Source organism: Prunus avium, chromosome 2 (genome assembly GCF_965620075.1).
Source record: "Prunus avium chromosome 2, drPruAviu1.hap1.1, whole genome shotgun sequence".
NCBI lineage: Eukaryota > Viridiplantae > Streptophyta > Magnoliopsida > Rosales > Rosaceae > Prunus > Prunus avium.
This window is the reverse complement of record NC_142285.1, coordinates 26,947,962-26,964,461: the sequence shown is the minus strand read 5'-3', so window position 1 is coordinate 26,964,461 and position 16,500 is coordinate 26,947,962. Positions and strand designations below refer to the sequence as shown.

The 16,500-nt window shown below is 36.3% G+C and overlaps 2 protein-coding genes across 2 annotated transcripts; both read left to right on the top strand.

Moving 5' to 3' along the window:
* Nucleotides 1–1,155: 1,155 nt before the first annotated feature.
* LOC110752704 (uncharacterized) lies at nt 1,156–2,045 on the top strand. The gene is made up of 2 exons (XM_021953416.1): nt 1,156–1,567; nt 1,669–2,045. The coding sequence occupies exons 1-2, from the start codon at nt 1,156–1,158 to the stop codon at nt 2,043–2,045; spliced, it is 789 nt and encodes a 262-aa protein (XP_021809108.1).
* A 34-nt stretch (nt 2,046–2,079) lies between these two features.
* On the top strand, nt 2,080–2,439 carry LOC110752703 (uncharacterized). Its single transcript, XM_021953415.2, has one exon. The coding sequence runs from the start codon at nt 2,080–2,082 to the stop codon at nt 2,437–2,439; it is 360 nt and encodes a 119-aa protein (XP_021809107.1).
* The last annotated feature ends 14,061 nt before the right edge of the window (nt 2,440–16,500 follow it).

The window sequence follows — 16,500 nt, the reverse complement described above, 5'->3', positions numbered from 1 at the left end:
AACACTGCTTGTTTCTTATGAAATCCTATTTCTAATGCATGTTTTGGTTTGAGCTGTGGTTAGAAATTTGTGATATTCGATTTGGTTTTCATATTAATTGAGGTATGCTTTTTCAGTTGAATCTGAGTATATTCGTGCTTTTTCAGTGCTGTAACAGTATTTGTTGTTAGAAAAAATGTTAATAAAAGTGAAAGAACTGTTCAATAAAATTCCAGTATAGGGTAATAACACTGCTTGTTTGCTATGAAATCCTATTTCTAATGCACGTCTACCACTGTAAAGATCCAGTATAGGGTAATAACACTGTTATTACTAGTAGTCATTTTTGTTTTGTTTGTTGTTTTTTTGTGTAGAGATATGGATGATTCGAGAGTGGCAAAGTGCACCTATGGTGCTGGAACTTTAATGGTTATTTTTTCTTCAACTACTACTTTTGATTGGTTGTCCAATGAGTTGTGTAGTAGGTTTAAGCTTAAGTTAGGTCATTTTGAGTTGAGGTACTCCTTTACAGATTGCTCCAATTGTTTATTGGAATCGGATGATGATTTGAAAGTCATGTTTATGGTATGTGGACTGATGAAGGATCAATTAATTCACATTTCTGTTAGGGATAAGGCTCTAGTGAATCATGTTCAAACAGTTAATACGAACATAATTGCTTCTCCTTTTTTGTTGGAGTCTGTTCCTAATAATGACAATGTTGCACAAGATGAGGATACATGTAAAGATTCAAGTGTGGCTGGTAGTATTGTTGATTCAAGTGTAGCTTCTTCTTCTTGTTTGAGTATTGATTTTGATAGTATTAGCAGTGAGTTTGGAAATGATTATTTAGGCAAATATGGTAGTTGTGGAGGTCGTAAGTATTTGTCTACTGATTGGGAGGGTTATATTACTCATGAGGGTTAGAAGTTTGAGGGTGGAGTTTTTGAATTCCATGATAAGTTGGCTAAGTACGAGATTGAGAATGGTTTTAAGATGAAGTATTTGAAAAATGAGCCTTGTCGTGTGACTGCTGTGTGTGCTAAGAAGGAATCAGATGGCTGTGAGTGGCATGTGCATGCTGTTAATTCTAATGTAAATGAATTTTTTTATATTAAGAATTTAAATAACATACACAGTTGCACTGGTTTGATCCGAGAGAAGAGAAATAAGGCAATGGGGTCTCGTTTGGTGTCTTTAATTGTCAAAGATAAAGTTCGTAACAATCCTTTGGTAAGGCCTATTGAGCTGATTACTGATTTGAACGAAAATTATGGATTGGATATCCCTTATCATGTTGCGTGGTATGGGAAGGAGTCGGTTACTAAGTATTTACATGGTGATGAGGAGTTGTCTTATGCTCACCTGCCTTGGTATGTGGATGTTTTGAAGGCCAGCAATGTTGGATCTCATTGTGTGCTTGATTGTGGTGAGGATGGTTCTCGTTTCCAACAGATCTTTATATGTTTCAAGGCCTCCATTGATGGTTTTCGATGGTGTAGGCTTATGCTGTTCATTGATGGTACTTTCGTCACAAACAAGTACAAGGGTACTCTTCTAGGAGCTATTGCAAAGAATGGAAATAAAGGTATGCATTGCTCTCTTTTTTTCACTGCTGTTGTTACAATTTTTTGTACCCGTTATGCAAATGAATTGATGTTAAGTAGTATGAAGTCTTGGTGGATGAAGGTAGGCAACTTACATTCATTTTTGATAGGCATGGTGCTATTATCGATGTTGTTAGGACTGTTTTTCCTTCTTCTCCCCATGGTTTTTGTCTATATCATTTGAAAGACAATTTGAAAAAGAAGTATCCGCATTCTGTTGGTTCCTTTTTCAAGGATCATATTTTATGGCTTTTTTGTAAGTTGTTGTATGCACCGACTGTTAAGGAGGTGCGTAGGCCTCCAATTTATGAGCTGATTGACACTATTAGGATCAAAATGATGGATATGATTTCTAGGAGGAAGCTTGCATCCGAGAAATGGTGTAGTGTTTTGTGTTCGGTTATTCAGGATGAGTTGAAGAATTTAGCTTCAAAGGGTCGTGATATGTCGCGTGAGTGAATCTATATTTGAAGTTCATGCTGATTTGAGTGTTATGGTCAATTTGGACGAGAGGTTTTGCCCCTGTTATCAGTGGCAATTGCTTGGGTTTCCGTGTCAGCATGCAATTCAAGTTATCCATCATTCCGAGTTATGTTTGTACGACTTTGTTGATGAGTATTACAAGGCAGACTTTTATAGGGCTACTTATGCAACCCCTATATTTTCCATACCTGATATTGAGAAGCCTCCTCCTGGAGATGTTGTTCTTCTGCCTCCTCATACAAGAAAGCCTCCGGGACGACCTCCAACAAAGCGCTTTAAGTCAAGCAGTGAAACTAAAAGGCAAGTGAAGTGCAAGAGATGCAGTTCTTGTGATCGTCATAATAGGAGGACTTGCAAGGCCCCTATTTGATGTAAAGGTTCTGGAGTATAAAGAGTTGACTGAGTGTAGTTAGTTTTTAACTAGTTAAAGTGCTATGTGATTGATTAATGACAATCATAGTTGAAAGGAATAGAAATTGATATGCAAGTTGTTAATATGGTGAAATAGCAGTTACTGCATATGAATACTCTTTGACTTTTGGTATTAATACATAATATTTACCATTTTTGGTATTTTGCAAATTTTGGTTTGGAAGTTTGATATGAATTACTGCTGTTTGAATTATCTATAAATCAACGAACACTGTTTAATGCGCACTGTTTACATCATTCTTGAAATTACAAGATAGTTCAATGACATAGTAATAACAAGATAGTTCTATGACATGGTATTAACAATCTATTTCTATCACATAATATTAACATTGTACTTAGAGTGCATTGTTATTTGTTGGAGTTCAACTTTTTAGTTGTTTTAGTGTTATGGAGACCGTTATTTCAGGTTACATACACTGTTAATTCGCGTAAATAAACTGGTTTTTGAATAAGTACATAATTTGAATTTTAAAATCACCTTACTTTAGTGTTCTAAACCTGCACAAGTCCTACGGAACTACAATATAAGCAAGAGTTTTGGCAAAATATTTGATTACAACTTCATTCTTTTGCATTTATCTCTTTTCTCTCTTTGATGGAAATCCAACTTCTTTCATTGCTCATAATCTTCATGAGGACTTCTTTTCTCATTTCTCAAACCTTTTCTTTGTTGAAATCTGATTCTATTTGTTGGTCTTTGGAAAGTTGCTTCATGAAGTGCATGACAAAGACGCCACAATCATTGCTGCATAATAGAGATACACATGCAGGAGTTAGTTCAGCCTTTTTTTAGTTGAAGAGGATTTAAGTTTCACTGTTGTTGTGTAACTTATGAATTGTTTGCTTGTTGGGGACATTCTCTGTTCTCAGTTAGCTTGAAGTTAGTAGTCTTATGACGAATCAGATACTTCAATGTCCGAGCATATTCTGGTGTAAGTTTGATGCTGGCAAGTATTTTTGCAATCATTTTAGCTGAAGCTTCATTCAGCCCTCTCAGCTTCTTGGCATCAAAATCAGGAATCTGGATGAGTTTTGTCTTCAATGATGTTGCAACACATTCCTTAAGAAGACAGAGGAATATATTTGCTATCTCAACTTGCATTATAGTCAAGTATGTACTTAGTTTCCTTTAAATTTAGTGTCCTATGTATTAACAGTGTTAATCACCCGTCTTACTTACCAAAACAATTGCCTTCTTGTGATAATATTAGAGAGTTTGTTATGATGTCCCCCTGAATGAGTTGAAGTGTGTCCACGTTGCTGCACCGGTGTCAAAGACAAGCAACGTATGGTGGTTCTCATCTGTAATTGGTATGAACACTCTATCAACTCTTCCAATATTTTCTAAGTGGCATATAGAAAGCATCATATGTCAGCTTGTATGAAGCACCTCGCAAAAACATCTGCAAAAGTCATATGTTGGTAATTAGTGAGCATGTTGATGATATAAATTTGATGTATTAGATGTGATCTTACATAGTTATTGGTAGACAAGTAAGCATTTTTTTGTGTCTGAGTGTTCTGCTTCGCATCATCATTAAGGGCCTCTCCATAAGCATTGATGATTAGTGCAGAAATTGGATCATCTCCCATCAGCTTTTCAATGTTATGTTTGTACAATATTGTCCTATTGTTTAGGTGAAAAGCGTCCCTGCAACAATAATGTTGTTCAAATAATAATTCAGCAAATGAAAATCTCATAACAGTTTAATAAGAAGACAGTTCTATGACATAGTATTAACAGTGTAATTCTAGATAGTTCTACTACATAGTATTAACAATGTAATTCTATGACAGATTGGCTTACTCATCAGAATCAGATGCAATTTTCCAGTAATTTTCCAACTTCTTCTTTGATATTTCATCCAGCCTGTTGAAGACCTCATACATGTGCAACTGAAGGTATGTATCTTTGTCCTTTTTTTTATTGGCTGCTTCATCTTCGCTTTGGCTTGCTCTTTTTCGGGCTTTCTTATGTGCTTCGGGGTATGTGTACTCTTGTTTTTTTGCAGGCTTTGTCTTTTCTGTCTTTGATTATTTTGATGCCATAACGTAACTGCCGTGTTCCTACTTCTTTCGCTTGCATGATAACTGATTTTTTAGGAGTTTTCTCATCAGCATTCTCATCTTCAGCATTAGGAGATTCTTGCATCTCCAATTCACTTTCTTCCTTCTCTTCTTCCATTGTGTTATCATCTTTCTGATTGTCTTTTCCATCTGTTCTTTCAAGGTTCTTTGCTGGTTTCTCAATTTTCTGCTCAATCTTTTCTGTTGTTTCACCTTCAACTGCTTTGTTGTCATCTCGTTCTTTTGCTATTCTCTCATATTTTTTCTCCTTATCAGCTCGTTCTTTCATTGGAATTTCTCCTTTTTCCCCATCATATGTTTCAGAGAGGCAATAACAGTGTTTTTTTCTTTCATGCTCTCAATGTAGGACAACTTTTCCCCTTCAAGTAGTTCACGTTATTCCTGTAGCTGTCTCATGTTTGATTTTAGTGCATGAAGTTCCCCTTGTAATTTTCTACTTTCTTTTTGCTCTTGGTCAAGCTGCTTTTTCAGTATTTCGATTTGTTGCTCCAAATCTTCTTTTTCAGCCCATATTTGATGAATGAATGTATTTTTCTTGATGCAGGATTCTATAGCAGTCTGCATCATATCCTTTCGAGTATCTGCCTTTTCAATCCAATAGTCGACTGCTTCCTTTAGCTGTTGGATTTTCTCATGGGTAGGGACTATTTCATGCTTGTAGTACTCTGGGATTGAACCCACTATGTCTGTCAAGTTCTGGATCTTGTTGCCGGACATTAACAGTCCTCTCCTCCGTCATTGTGTCTGCACTAAGGTTAACTGCTTGTTCTTCAATTTCATCATTTGCTTTGCATCCCAATGATTGTGCATTGTCTTCATTTTCCTCATGAAGCACAAGAGTTTTTTTCTACTTAGGTTAATAATAGAATGTTCGCAACTAAAACTGATAATTTTGTTTTTGGTTTCTGGTTGCATTTGGATATTTAAATGATTTACATTTGTTTTTAATTTGTGGAGAAATTTTACCTTTTGCTCCTCTTGTGGAGTTTTTGTCTGGGTAACACTTTGGTCCACATTTTCATGGAAGCTGAAGTTCTGTTTCTGGGTAATAACAGTCTGCTTTTTTCCTTTTCGTGTATGACTCTTTAATTGTCACAAATATTAGAGAGGAGGAAAAAGAGGATTAGCAAATTTATATACATTTATATGTGTTTGTACACTGTCAATTTAGTTTTCAAATATAAATGTTTGATCATTGTAGGTTATCTTACCCAATCTTTAAGTGTGATAACAAAGTCATCATCCTCTTCATTTTCTTCTTGTTCTTCATGGTCTGCATGATCAGTCTTTGTTGCTTCTTCTTCTTTTTCATTGTCAGCAAGTTTTATCTGTTTAATGATTGGAGTCAGTAGTAATTATGGTGTACTAACATTATATGTGTTTATGGAAGTAAGAAAATCCTTAATGTTTTCATATTTTGCAATATTCAGCTTGATATTGAGCTCCGGAAGGCTCCATTTGACAGCCGCTGGTTTATGATCTTCTCTTCTAGGAATTGGATTGATCAGGTTAGTTTTCTCACACAGCCAATACTGCACACATGTTTTTCAATATAAAGTGTTAATGCACATGAAAACAAATAATATAATAGGATTAACAAATGGATGTAGTTTCTTACCAGGATTAGCACAAGGCAACCACTCACACTTGGTTGATTTGTCTTGTCTTTTTTATTTTTTATGGCTTGGTCCAGTCCAAAATACATGTAATCTAAGACTCCTTGTGCCAAGTTGTAGCTGTTCATTGCTTCTAAGGTGTCGATCATAGTAAAAAAGGTCCAAGCCATTGTCACCCCAGAGTTGCAAAAGAGATTTGTGATGAAGAGCTCTAGGATTAACAACCTCAAAACATCCATTGCATTCTTGTTTTTGTGATATGCTATTGCTATGTTCAGACACTTATCAAGATCAATTTTTATGATTTTTTTGGAATTCTTGAAGTATTTCTCTTCAAAGTCCAAATTTGTTCTTGTGGAAGTTGTTGTGCTTGGCAACTTGTTTCCTTTGTTTGGCAATCCAAAGATGTCAGACACATCGTTGCTTGTAATTTCATACGCGTTGCCTTCACTGAATTTGAATTTTTTGGTTGCAGGGTTGTAGAGTTTGATCAGTCTAATTATTTGATAATTAGACTTCTGGCACTCTGTCTTGGTGAACTGTCCTACCATGTAAGCCTTGATGATGCTCCAAAATGGAGTTTTTTTGTAGGATCTTGAGGACATCCTTTCTTGCTTCAAGCTTGTCTTTTACCTTTTGAATTGTGTTGTCAAATGTGAGCATGTTGCTTTTGATCTGCACATAATTTGGGTTATTGTGTCTGTTTGGTTTAGGTTTTTGTGTTTGGGAATGTGTTCTTTTGATCTTCGTTGTTTTCTTTGGTTTCAGTGTGTTTGTGGATTTGGGTGTGGATGGTTTTGGTGTTTGTTTAGCTTTGGTTTTTGGTTTAGGTGGATTGGCTTTAGGTGTTGACAGTTTGGCTTTTGCTGTTGTTGGTGGTGTGCCTTGTGTGTTTGTGGATGCTATTTTGTGCTTTTGCTGGCTTGGGATCCTTTTGTTTGCTTTTTTTTTTTTTTTTTTTTTGTATTTGAACCCAGTTACCTTTTTCCATATGACCACCTGCTAAGTGAAGCAAATAGGTTACTTTAACTAAACAAAAGAAAGATGACACATGAGTATTAATACTTCTATGACATGGTATTAACTGTTTACTTCTATGCATTTGAACCTCATGCTTCTCTTTCTAGTGCACTATAATTTATTTCATATGCATTTCGAGTGCATGTTATATATTTTGGTCTATGACATGGTATTAATCAAGATGCATAGTAGTCCCAGATTTTGACTAACAAAGCATGCTATATATTTTGGTCTTCAAGTGCACTGCAAAGCAGTGCACTAGAAGAGCAAGATGCATAGCATTCCCAGATTTTCAGTAACAAAGCATGCTATATATTTTGGTCTTCTGCAGTGCACTAAAAGAGCAAGATTCCTAGCAGTCCTAGATTTTGATTAACAAAGCATGCTATATATTTTAGTCTTCAAGTGCACTGTTTCGCAGTGCACTAGAAGAGCAAGATGCATAGCAGTGCTAGATTTTCAGTAACAAAGCATGCTATATATTTCGGTCTTCAAGCAGTGCACTAGAAGAGCAATATGCATAGCATTCCCAGATTTTCAGTAACAAAGCATGGTATATATTTTGAAGTTCTATGACATAGTATTAACAGTTCAAGTTCTATGGCATAGTATTAACTGTTGTGAAACATATACATTGCAGTCAAAACATGCTTCTTTTCAAAACATGTCAAAACATGCTATTGGACTTTGAAGTTAGAGATTTTGTAATACCTGGGAGTTTGATACTGATGCTTTGTCAGTCATTTCTGAAGCTTCTTTGTTTGATTTGGGATGGTCTTCTGTGCTTTTTGCATATGGAGTGTTTGTTTATGGTTGTTGGTCAGTGATTTTTGTAGTTTGGGTCTTTGATTCTGTCATTGTTGGAACTTTTCGTCAGTTACCTGTATGAAACGTGGTACTCTTGCATTAGTTAGCCCGATCTTAACACGAAAGTAGAAAGTGAGTTTGGGTTTTTGAGACTGTACCTTCTGTCGATCTTTATGGATGAAATTTTCTTCCTTTTTTCCTAGGTTGTCCTTGTGCTTAGTTGCTGTTTTAGGGTTTTGTTGTGTCGATTTTGAAGACTTGTGGCTATGGCAGATTGTAACTTCGAGTCGCCGGCTTTCTCGTTATGGAGTTTGTCGTTGATTGGTGGTTATGGCAGTTGTCGCCTGCTTTTGGAGTCGGTGTCGCAAAGATAGGAGTGAGAGGTGAGTTGGTTTTTCACTTTTTGGGTCGTGCGTCTCTCATGTTCTCTGCGTTTAATTTTTTTTTTAATGGGCTTGGTGAAATTGGGCTTTTTTTAAAATATAGTTTTATGGGCTTTTTTTATGAGACTTTTTGTGATTTCTTTTAGTTTATTTGGGCTTTTTTTTTTTGTCAAATTAGATTGGGCCTTTTTTCTGTATTTTACGATGGCTTATTTGATTTTTTTGGGCTTTAGTTCGTTTCTGACCTCGTTTTTGTCAACTTGGGCTGGGCTTTTTGAAAGTCACTGTTAATGCGCATTTTGAAACCCACTGTTAAGAATTTTGAAAATGAGAAGCTACAGAGTAACAATTTTTTACATTTGAATTTCACTACACAGTAACGACAAAGTTAAGAAGCAGCAAAAGATTTTGTTTAGAAGCTACATATTAACAATTTGACATTTGGAAGTTAGAAGCTACATATTGGACAGTTCTAAAATCTGTGAAATCCATGCTTTCATCCTTTATTCCCTTCTGTGAAATACCAACTTTTTTCACTTCCCATTGTCTTCAATAAAATTTCTTTTCTCATTTCCCACACTTGCTCTGTACTCAAGCTTTCGTCAATTTTTTTTTCGTTGCGACAACTGCTTCATGTAGTACATGACAAATACACCACAATCTTTTTTGCAAATTCACAAACACATATGCAATATTTAGTGAATCATAGTTTAATTTGAATCGGGGGAAGAAAAGTGTTATTGTGACACTTACGAATTTTCGAGTTGTTGGGCGCATTCCCTGTCCTCCTTAAAGTTGAATTTGGTGGGATCATGTTTCATCAGATATTGTATTGTTTGAGCAATTGCTGGGGTAACTTTCAGGTTTGGAAGAAGTTTTGCAATGTCTTCGGTGAATTCTTCATTGTAGACTGGCTTCTTGAACTCAAGAAGTGTGAAGCTGTTTTCTTTTAAAAATTTTGGAGCACATTCCTTCACACTATTGAGAAAGACATTTGAGGTGTCTACCTGCATTGTAGGCAAGTATGTTGTTAGCTTCACTGATTCTTGTTTAACTATTTTGTTAATGCCTTGTGTTAACAGTTCACAGTAGGAGTCTGTCTTACCAAAATTACTGTTTTTTTGTTGTAGTATTCAACTGTTTGCTCCGTTTCCCCCCTCAAAGAGTTGCAGTGCGTCCATTGCAATGAATTGGTGTCAAAGACAAGGAGGGTGTGGTGGCCGTCATCCGTTATTGGTATGAAAACCTTTGATGTTTTCCCTATTAATTCAAGGATTTTGAAAAAATATTCATCAAACGTTCTTGTGTGCATTTTCCCTGTGAGATACCTTTGCAAGATTAATAGTTTCAGCATTAGAAAGAATGTGAAAAGTATAGGAAGATGAATAATTTGTGATATTCACTAGAGGTGATGAGATAGCTATTTTCTTACGCAAGTGTAGCACGTGATGTATGCATTATGTTGTCTTTTTGGGTCCTTCTTTTCATCATGATGAAGTATCTCTCCATACGCATTTATGATTTGTCCAAAAATTTCAGTATCTCTTAATAAGCTTTGTATGTCGTCTTTGAACAAAATGCTTTCCCCTTGCCAAAAAGCAGTGCTGTAACAATATTTGTAGTTAGAAAAAATGTTAATAAAAGTTAAAGAACTATTCAATAAAGTTCCAGTATAGGGTAATAACACTGCTTGTTTGGTATGAAATCCTATTTCTAATGCATGTCTACCACTGTAAAGTTCCAGTATAGGGTAATAACACTGCTTATTTGCTATGAAATCCTATTTCTAACGCTTGCTTACCACTGTAAAGTTCCAGTATAGGGTAGTAATACTGCTAGATTCCTCTGAAATCCTAGTTCTAATGCATGTCTACACCCTGTAAAGTTCCAGTGTAGGATCATAACACTGCTTGATTCCTATGAAATCCTAGTTCTAATGCCTGTAAATCCTATTTCTAATGCATGTTCAATAATAGTGCCTAAACCCATTGAAAATGAATGAAACACATTGCCTTACCCATCTACTAAATGTTGTAGACCTGATATGTATTCCATTGCAGGAATGAACCTTTGGCCCTCTTCTTTGATTTGGCTGGTTCTTGACCTTTTCTTTGTGCCTTTCTCTTTTGTGCTCTCTTCTCTGCTTTAGGGAATGAGGAATCTGGTTCTGTTGCGATCTCTTGAGATGTTGTTTCTTTGATTTTTTTGGCCCTTAGATGCAAGGTTCTTGATTTTATCTCTTCTGCTTCACCTTTTTTCTTTTCTCCATTATCCTCTTCACTCTGCATTTCTTGTGCTAATTTTTTATCTGTCAAAGAGGCAATGATAGCTTCCTTTTCATTTATAATCTCCAAGGTAGGAAATCTTCTCTGCAAGAAGTTGATCATTTTCTAGCTGCAGCTTTCTCATGCAGGATTTTTCCTCATAAAGATCAAGTTGAATGGAATTCTTGTGATATGCTTCTTCCTTAACCAGCTTCTGCAATTGCTCTTGCTGCTTCCTTAATTCTTCTTTTTCATTGTATAGCATCTGAATCAATTTATTCTTTTTTATGCAAGATGCTATTACATCATGGATATTTTGATGCTCTCCTTTCTTTGTCCAATATTCAGCAGCATTATTGATCTCCATCATATACTCTTTTGTAAGCTGTATTTCATCCTCCTTGTATTTTGGGATTGATCAAACAACTTCCTCAAACAACGTTGAATTCTTGTATTCTGGGATTTCAGTTTGAAGGTCATCTTGTAGCTGGTGGTGTTGGTGGACTTCATGTTCTTGGTTCTCATCATCCTCTTCTTCATTTTCTTCTTCAGCAACATCAACATGCTCTTCATGCACTTCTTCAGTAGCATCATCCTCCTCTTCATTTTCTTCTTGAGCAGCATCATCATGCTCTTCATTCACTTCTTCAGCATCATCATGCTCTTCATTCACTTCTTCAGCAACATCATCCTCCTCTTGAACTTTAGTGCTTTTTATCTGTTTGTTAAGTAGAGTTTAGTATTAAGAGTGTACTTCTATGACATGGTATTAAGAGTGTACTTCTATGATATGGTATTAATAGTTTACTTCTGTGAAATGGTATTAATAGTTTACATCTATGACATGGTATTAATAGTTAGCTTCTATGACATGGTATTAAGAATGTACGTCTATGACATGTTATTAACAATGTTGTCATATCAGCTGCAGATTATTTGAAAGGAAAGAGTACCTTTATCTGGTTGTTCTTTAGATGATGAAGCTTCGCACTCAGTTCTTGAAGACTCCATTTGACAGCCCCTGGTGTCATTTGTTCTCTTCCAGGAATTGGAGTGAGCAGGTTAGATCTTTGACAGAGCCAATACTGCACAATTTTTTTTTTGCAATATCACTTGTCAATTCATATCATTAGAATAATGCTACGAATTTGTAGTTTGGAGATTTGTGTTCTTACCAGTATTAGGACTAGGCAGCCACTCACGCTTGGCTGCTTTTTTTTTGTTTGTCCTTCTTGTTCTTCTTTGCTTGTTCAAATCCAAAGTACATGTAGTCCAAAACTCCTTGAGCCCAATTATATTTCCCCATCTCTTCTAAGGTGTCTATTGTGGTTGTGTATGTCCAAGCAAGTGTACAACCAGAGTTGCAGAATAAATTGGCCATGAAGAGTTGAAGGATTATCAATCTTGTTACATCCATTGGACCCTCTTCTGTTTCATCTTCAAGTGCTAAGTTCAAGCACTTATCAATTGAAGTCTTTGTTATCTTCTTATAACCCGTGAAGTATTTCTTCACAAAATGCGAATCTGGCCTTGTTGAGCTTGTTGTGCATGGTAACTTGTTGCCTCTGTTTGGCAAGCCAAAAATTTCAGCCACATCTTGGCTTTTCATCTCACTGTGACCATGATTAAACTTGAACTTCCTTGTCTTTGTGTCATAGTCTTTTATGAGTCTCACGATGTCATAGTTAGACTTCATGCACTCTAGCTTTGTTAACCTTTTCTGCATATATGCTTCTATCAGTGGCCAAAAAGGTGTCTTCGATAGCAGTGTCAAGATATCATTCCACTTTTCATGTCTTTGTCTAATGTTGTCAATTGTTGCTATAAAAGAGAGCATGTTGCTCTTGATTTGCACATAGTTTGGGTCTTCCCATCTGCCTGGCTTCTTGTTTGTTTTTGTTTTGGATGATGACTGTTGGCCTTTTGGTTTGGAGGTTGGTCTGGATTGTTCTTTCTTCATCCTTTATTTTGGTATACCTGTATTAGAAATAGCAACATGACAGCAGTGTTAATACCCTATATTGGAACTTCAGAGTGGTAGACATGCATTAGAAATAGAATTTCATAGGGAACTAGCAGTGTTATTACCCTATACTGGAACTTTACAGTGGTAGACATGCATCAGAAATAGGATAATAACATATACTGGAACTTTACAATGGTAGACATGCGTTACAAATAGGATTTCATAGGAAACAAGCAGTGTTATTACCGTATACTGGAACTTTACAATGGTAGACAGGCGTTACAAATATGATTTCATAGGAAACAAGCAGTATTATTACCATATATTGGAACTTTATAGTGGTTGACATGCATTACAAATAGGATTTCATAGGAAACAAGCAGTGTTATTACCTTATATTGGAACTTTATAGCCATTAATCAACATGACAGTAAACTAGCGACTAAATTACTGACTATTTTATGGTCTTATGCAGTCAGTGCAATAGTGAAATCCAATATAGTTTCAAGATTTTTTCCTTGATTCGAATCTAAAATATTGTTATTACCATAGACTAGAAGTTTTTATAAATTTATCAACATTTTCAGTGCAATAGTGAAAATACAATATAGTTTCAAGATTTCTTCATTGATTCGAATCTAAAATAATGTTATTACCCTAGACTAGAAGTTTATATAAATTTATCAACATTACAGTAAGTTCGGTGTTGTAAATGTCTTACCTTTGAAGCTTTTTCGTGTTGAAATCGTCCCCTGAATTTTTCTCTTGGTTTTGTAGGCGGAGGTCACTGTGTGGTATTTGTTCTTGGTGCTTGGCGGTGGTTGTGGAGTTTCTGTCTGATTGAAGATGAAGACGCTTTGATGAAGGTGAAAGAAGCAACGTTTTGCAGAGAAGTTAATAAAAGCGCGTGTTCGAAGTTGAGTTACCGTTTTTTTTTGGACAAAAGTTACGGTTTTCTGGATGGTTAAAATGTTTGGGCTTGTTTATAAATTTGGGCTGGGTTGGTTTTGGGTGTTTTTTGAGTTTTTTTTTCTGTTGGGCTTATCAGTGGTAGCCCTGTAATATATAGGAACTTCAATACCAATTTGTTATATAATAAATGTATTTTGGGTGTGTTTCTGAAGTGCATTCTATGTGGGATTTTTTTTTTTATAAATTTAGCTCCCATTTTGGGTATATTAGTGAAGCTCCCAAAAAAATTTCGACCAAAAAAATAGTGATGATAATAATCCACGAAGAGAAAATAATAATGAATACAACTTTAACAAAGAGCAAATAATAAAGAATAATACAACTTTATCAGGTAAATTATTCCGTTTGTTATGTAATTTACCCAATGAACGAGCCTCTTTAGCGTTCGTTGTGTAAAGAATTTTGTTTGCTTGGTAACGAGTCCAAATGCCTATAACCCATTGAGTGTCAATGTTACCTAACGAATGCTGAATGAGACGTTCATGGAGTTCATTGTGTAATTTACTCAAGGAACAATATTGTTTACCTAACAAACAAGCCCTTTTTCATTTACCAAGTAAATAATTTCATTCGTTAACTAATTTACTTTTTTGTCAAGGTGTTTGTTAAGTGATTTATCCATCGAACGACATAATTTAACCAATGAACACTGAGGGACTCGTTCATTGAGTAAATCATGGCATTCGTTGGGTAATTTGTTCAAGGGACGACATCATTTACTTGATGAATAAGTCGCTTAATTAGTGTTTGTTAGAATAAATTATTCAATAGAACTTTTGTGATTTACTACTAAATTGAACCACAATGAATTAATGGAAAGAAAATTGAACTTTGTTGATTATCACCAATTGTTAATTAACACAAAAAAAAATCAATAATATCAAACATATTATTGTTGATACAAATATGAATTTAAAAACTTTCAACAAAAAGAATTACTAAATGGTCGAATGATTGAACCACATTGAATTAATGAAAAATAAAATTGAACCACATTTGATAGGGCATATGTGCAATTCTCAGTTTACAATATGCAATTGCATATACCTGTATTCAATTTCTTAGTGTCTGGGTGCAATTGTTAGTTTACAATATGCAATTGCATAAATTGATAATGTTAAATTAGTGTAGTCATGTACTTGACTGGAAAATCTCATTTATGTAGATTATGGCTCCCTAAAGTGCATCACCCCAGGATATTGAAGAAGGGAAAGACCTGCATCAACAAGCATTAATGTAATGAGTACTGAGGAGAGAGCAAGCAACCAAGAAAAGAAGAGATTAGGAAATAAGCATACTGCAACATATCCATTATATCAATCCCCATTGTGCAAAATAACTTCACAGTTAAGGGTTTGCAATTATACTTCAATTATATCAGTTTTGTGAGTCCAAAATATGATTAGGAAATAAGCATACTGCAACATATATCCTAAATCTGAATAAGAGATCTCAATCATGTACTGTGGAGGATTTATCTCAAAAGAAAGTCGGTCATAACGATGACTCGGTGAGCTTGGTAATAGGGTCGCAGCTTTCTCGCGGAAACTACATGGACCAAAATGAGCTTCTCCAATTTCAGGTAGCGAGTCTCTGCATTGAGGAGAGCTTTTGATGTGTAGAATACCGGATGTTGGGTCCCTAGCTCTTCTCGGATAAGAGCTGAGCTGACGGCTGAGTTGGACACTGCCAGGTACACGAACAAGTCTTCAACACTAGGAATTGGCTTTGAGAGCAAGGGAGGTGAAGTGAGGTAAGTCTTTAGATTCTGGAAGGTACTTCGCACTCCTCGTTCCACTTGTCTTTTTGCCCTTTCTTCAAAGTTTTGAAGAATGGTCTGCACTTGTCAGTAAATCTCGAGAGGAATCGGTTAAGGGCCGCTGCTATCCCCATCAGACTTTGTATTTCCTTCACTGTGGAAGGTGACTTCATCTCTAGAATGGCTATGATTTGGTGTGGGTGTGCCTCGATACCTCGTTGTGTGACTAGGTATCCTAGGAATCGGCCGGACGAGAGGCCAAACGTGCATTTACTTGGGTTTAACTTCATGCAATACTGGAGGAGCAAGCTGAATGCCTCTGCGAGGTTTTTGATGTGATCTGCACGCTTGGGGGCTTTGACTAGCATGTCATCCACGTAGACTTCCATAGTTTTGCTGATCTACTCCTTGAAAATTTTATTTACGAGCCTCTGGTAGGTTGCTCTAGCGTTCTTCAGCCCAAAGGGCATGACCTTGTAGCAGTAGGTCCCTCTCTCTCAATGAAAGAGGTTTTCGCCTTGTCATCCTCATGCATCAAGATTTGATTTTAGCCGGAGTAGGAGTCCATAAAGCTGAGTAGCTGATTGCCAGAAGTTGAATCCACAAGCTGATCGATTCTTGGCAATAGGAAGTTGTCTCTAAGGCATGCTTTGTTGAGGTCGGTGTAATCGACGCAAACTTTCTATTTGCCCTTTTCTTGTTTTGCCACCAGAACAACGTTGGCTAGCCACTCCGAGTAGGAGACCTCTTCAATGAAGCCGGTAGCTAGGAGTTTGTCAATCTCGGCCTCAATGATCACGACTCGCTCGGGAGTGAAGTTGCGTCTCTTCTGCGCCATTGGCTTGCTGGTAGGGTTAACGTGAAGTCGATGACAGATGATCTTTAGGCCGATGCAGGGCATGTCAGACGATGACCACGCAAACATGTCCTTGTTGTTCTGGAGAAAGGTGGTCAGCTCCACCTTCTCATCTGTCCTTGTTGTTCTTTGAGCCAATCCGCGTTTTTCTGTCTGGCTGGTCAGGATCCAAGGGTATTAGCTCGACGTCCTCTTCGGGTTTTCATCGTTCTTCAAGAGAGACCTCTGGGCAGATTTCCTCCGCTTGGTCTTGACGCTTTAATTG

Excerpts from the sequence above, each read along its gene's own strand:
- LOC110752704 (XM_021953416.1), top strand. The coding sequence starts at position 1,156 with ATGGGGTCTCGTTTGGTGTCTTTAATTGTCAAAGATAAAGTTCGTAAC. Across the intron at positions 1,568-1,668 it reads TGCAAAGAATGGAAATAAAG|GTAGGCAACTTACATTCATT; the intron begins GTATGCATTGCT and ends TGGTGGATGAAG.
- LOC110752703 (XM_021953415.2), top strand. The coding sequence starts at position 2,080 with ATGGTCAATTTGGACGAGAGGTTTTGCCCCTGTTATCAGTGGCAATTG.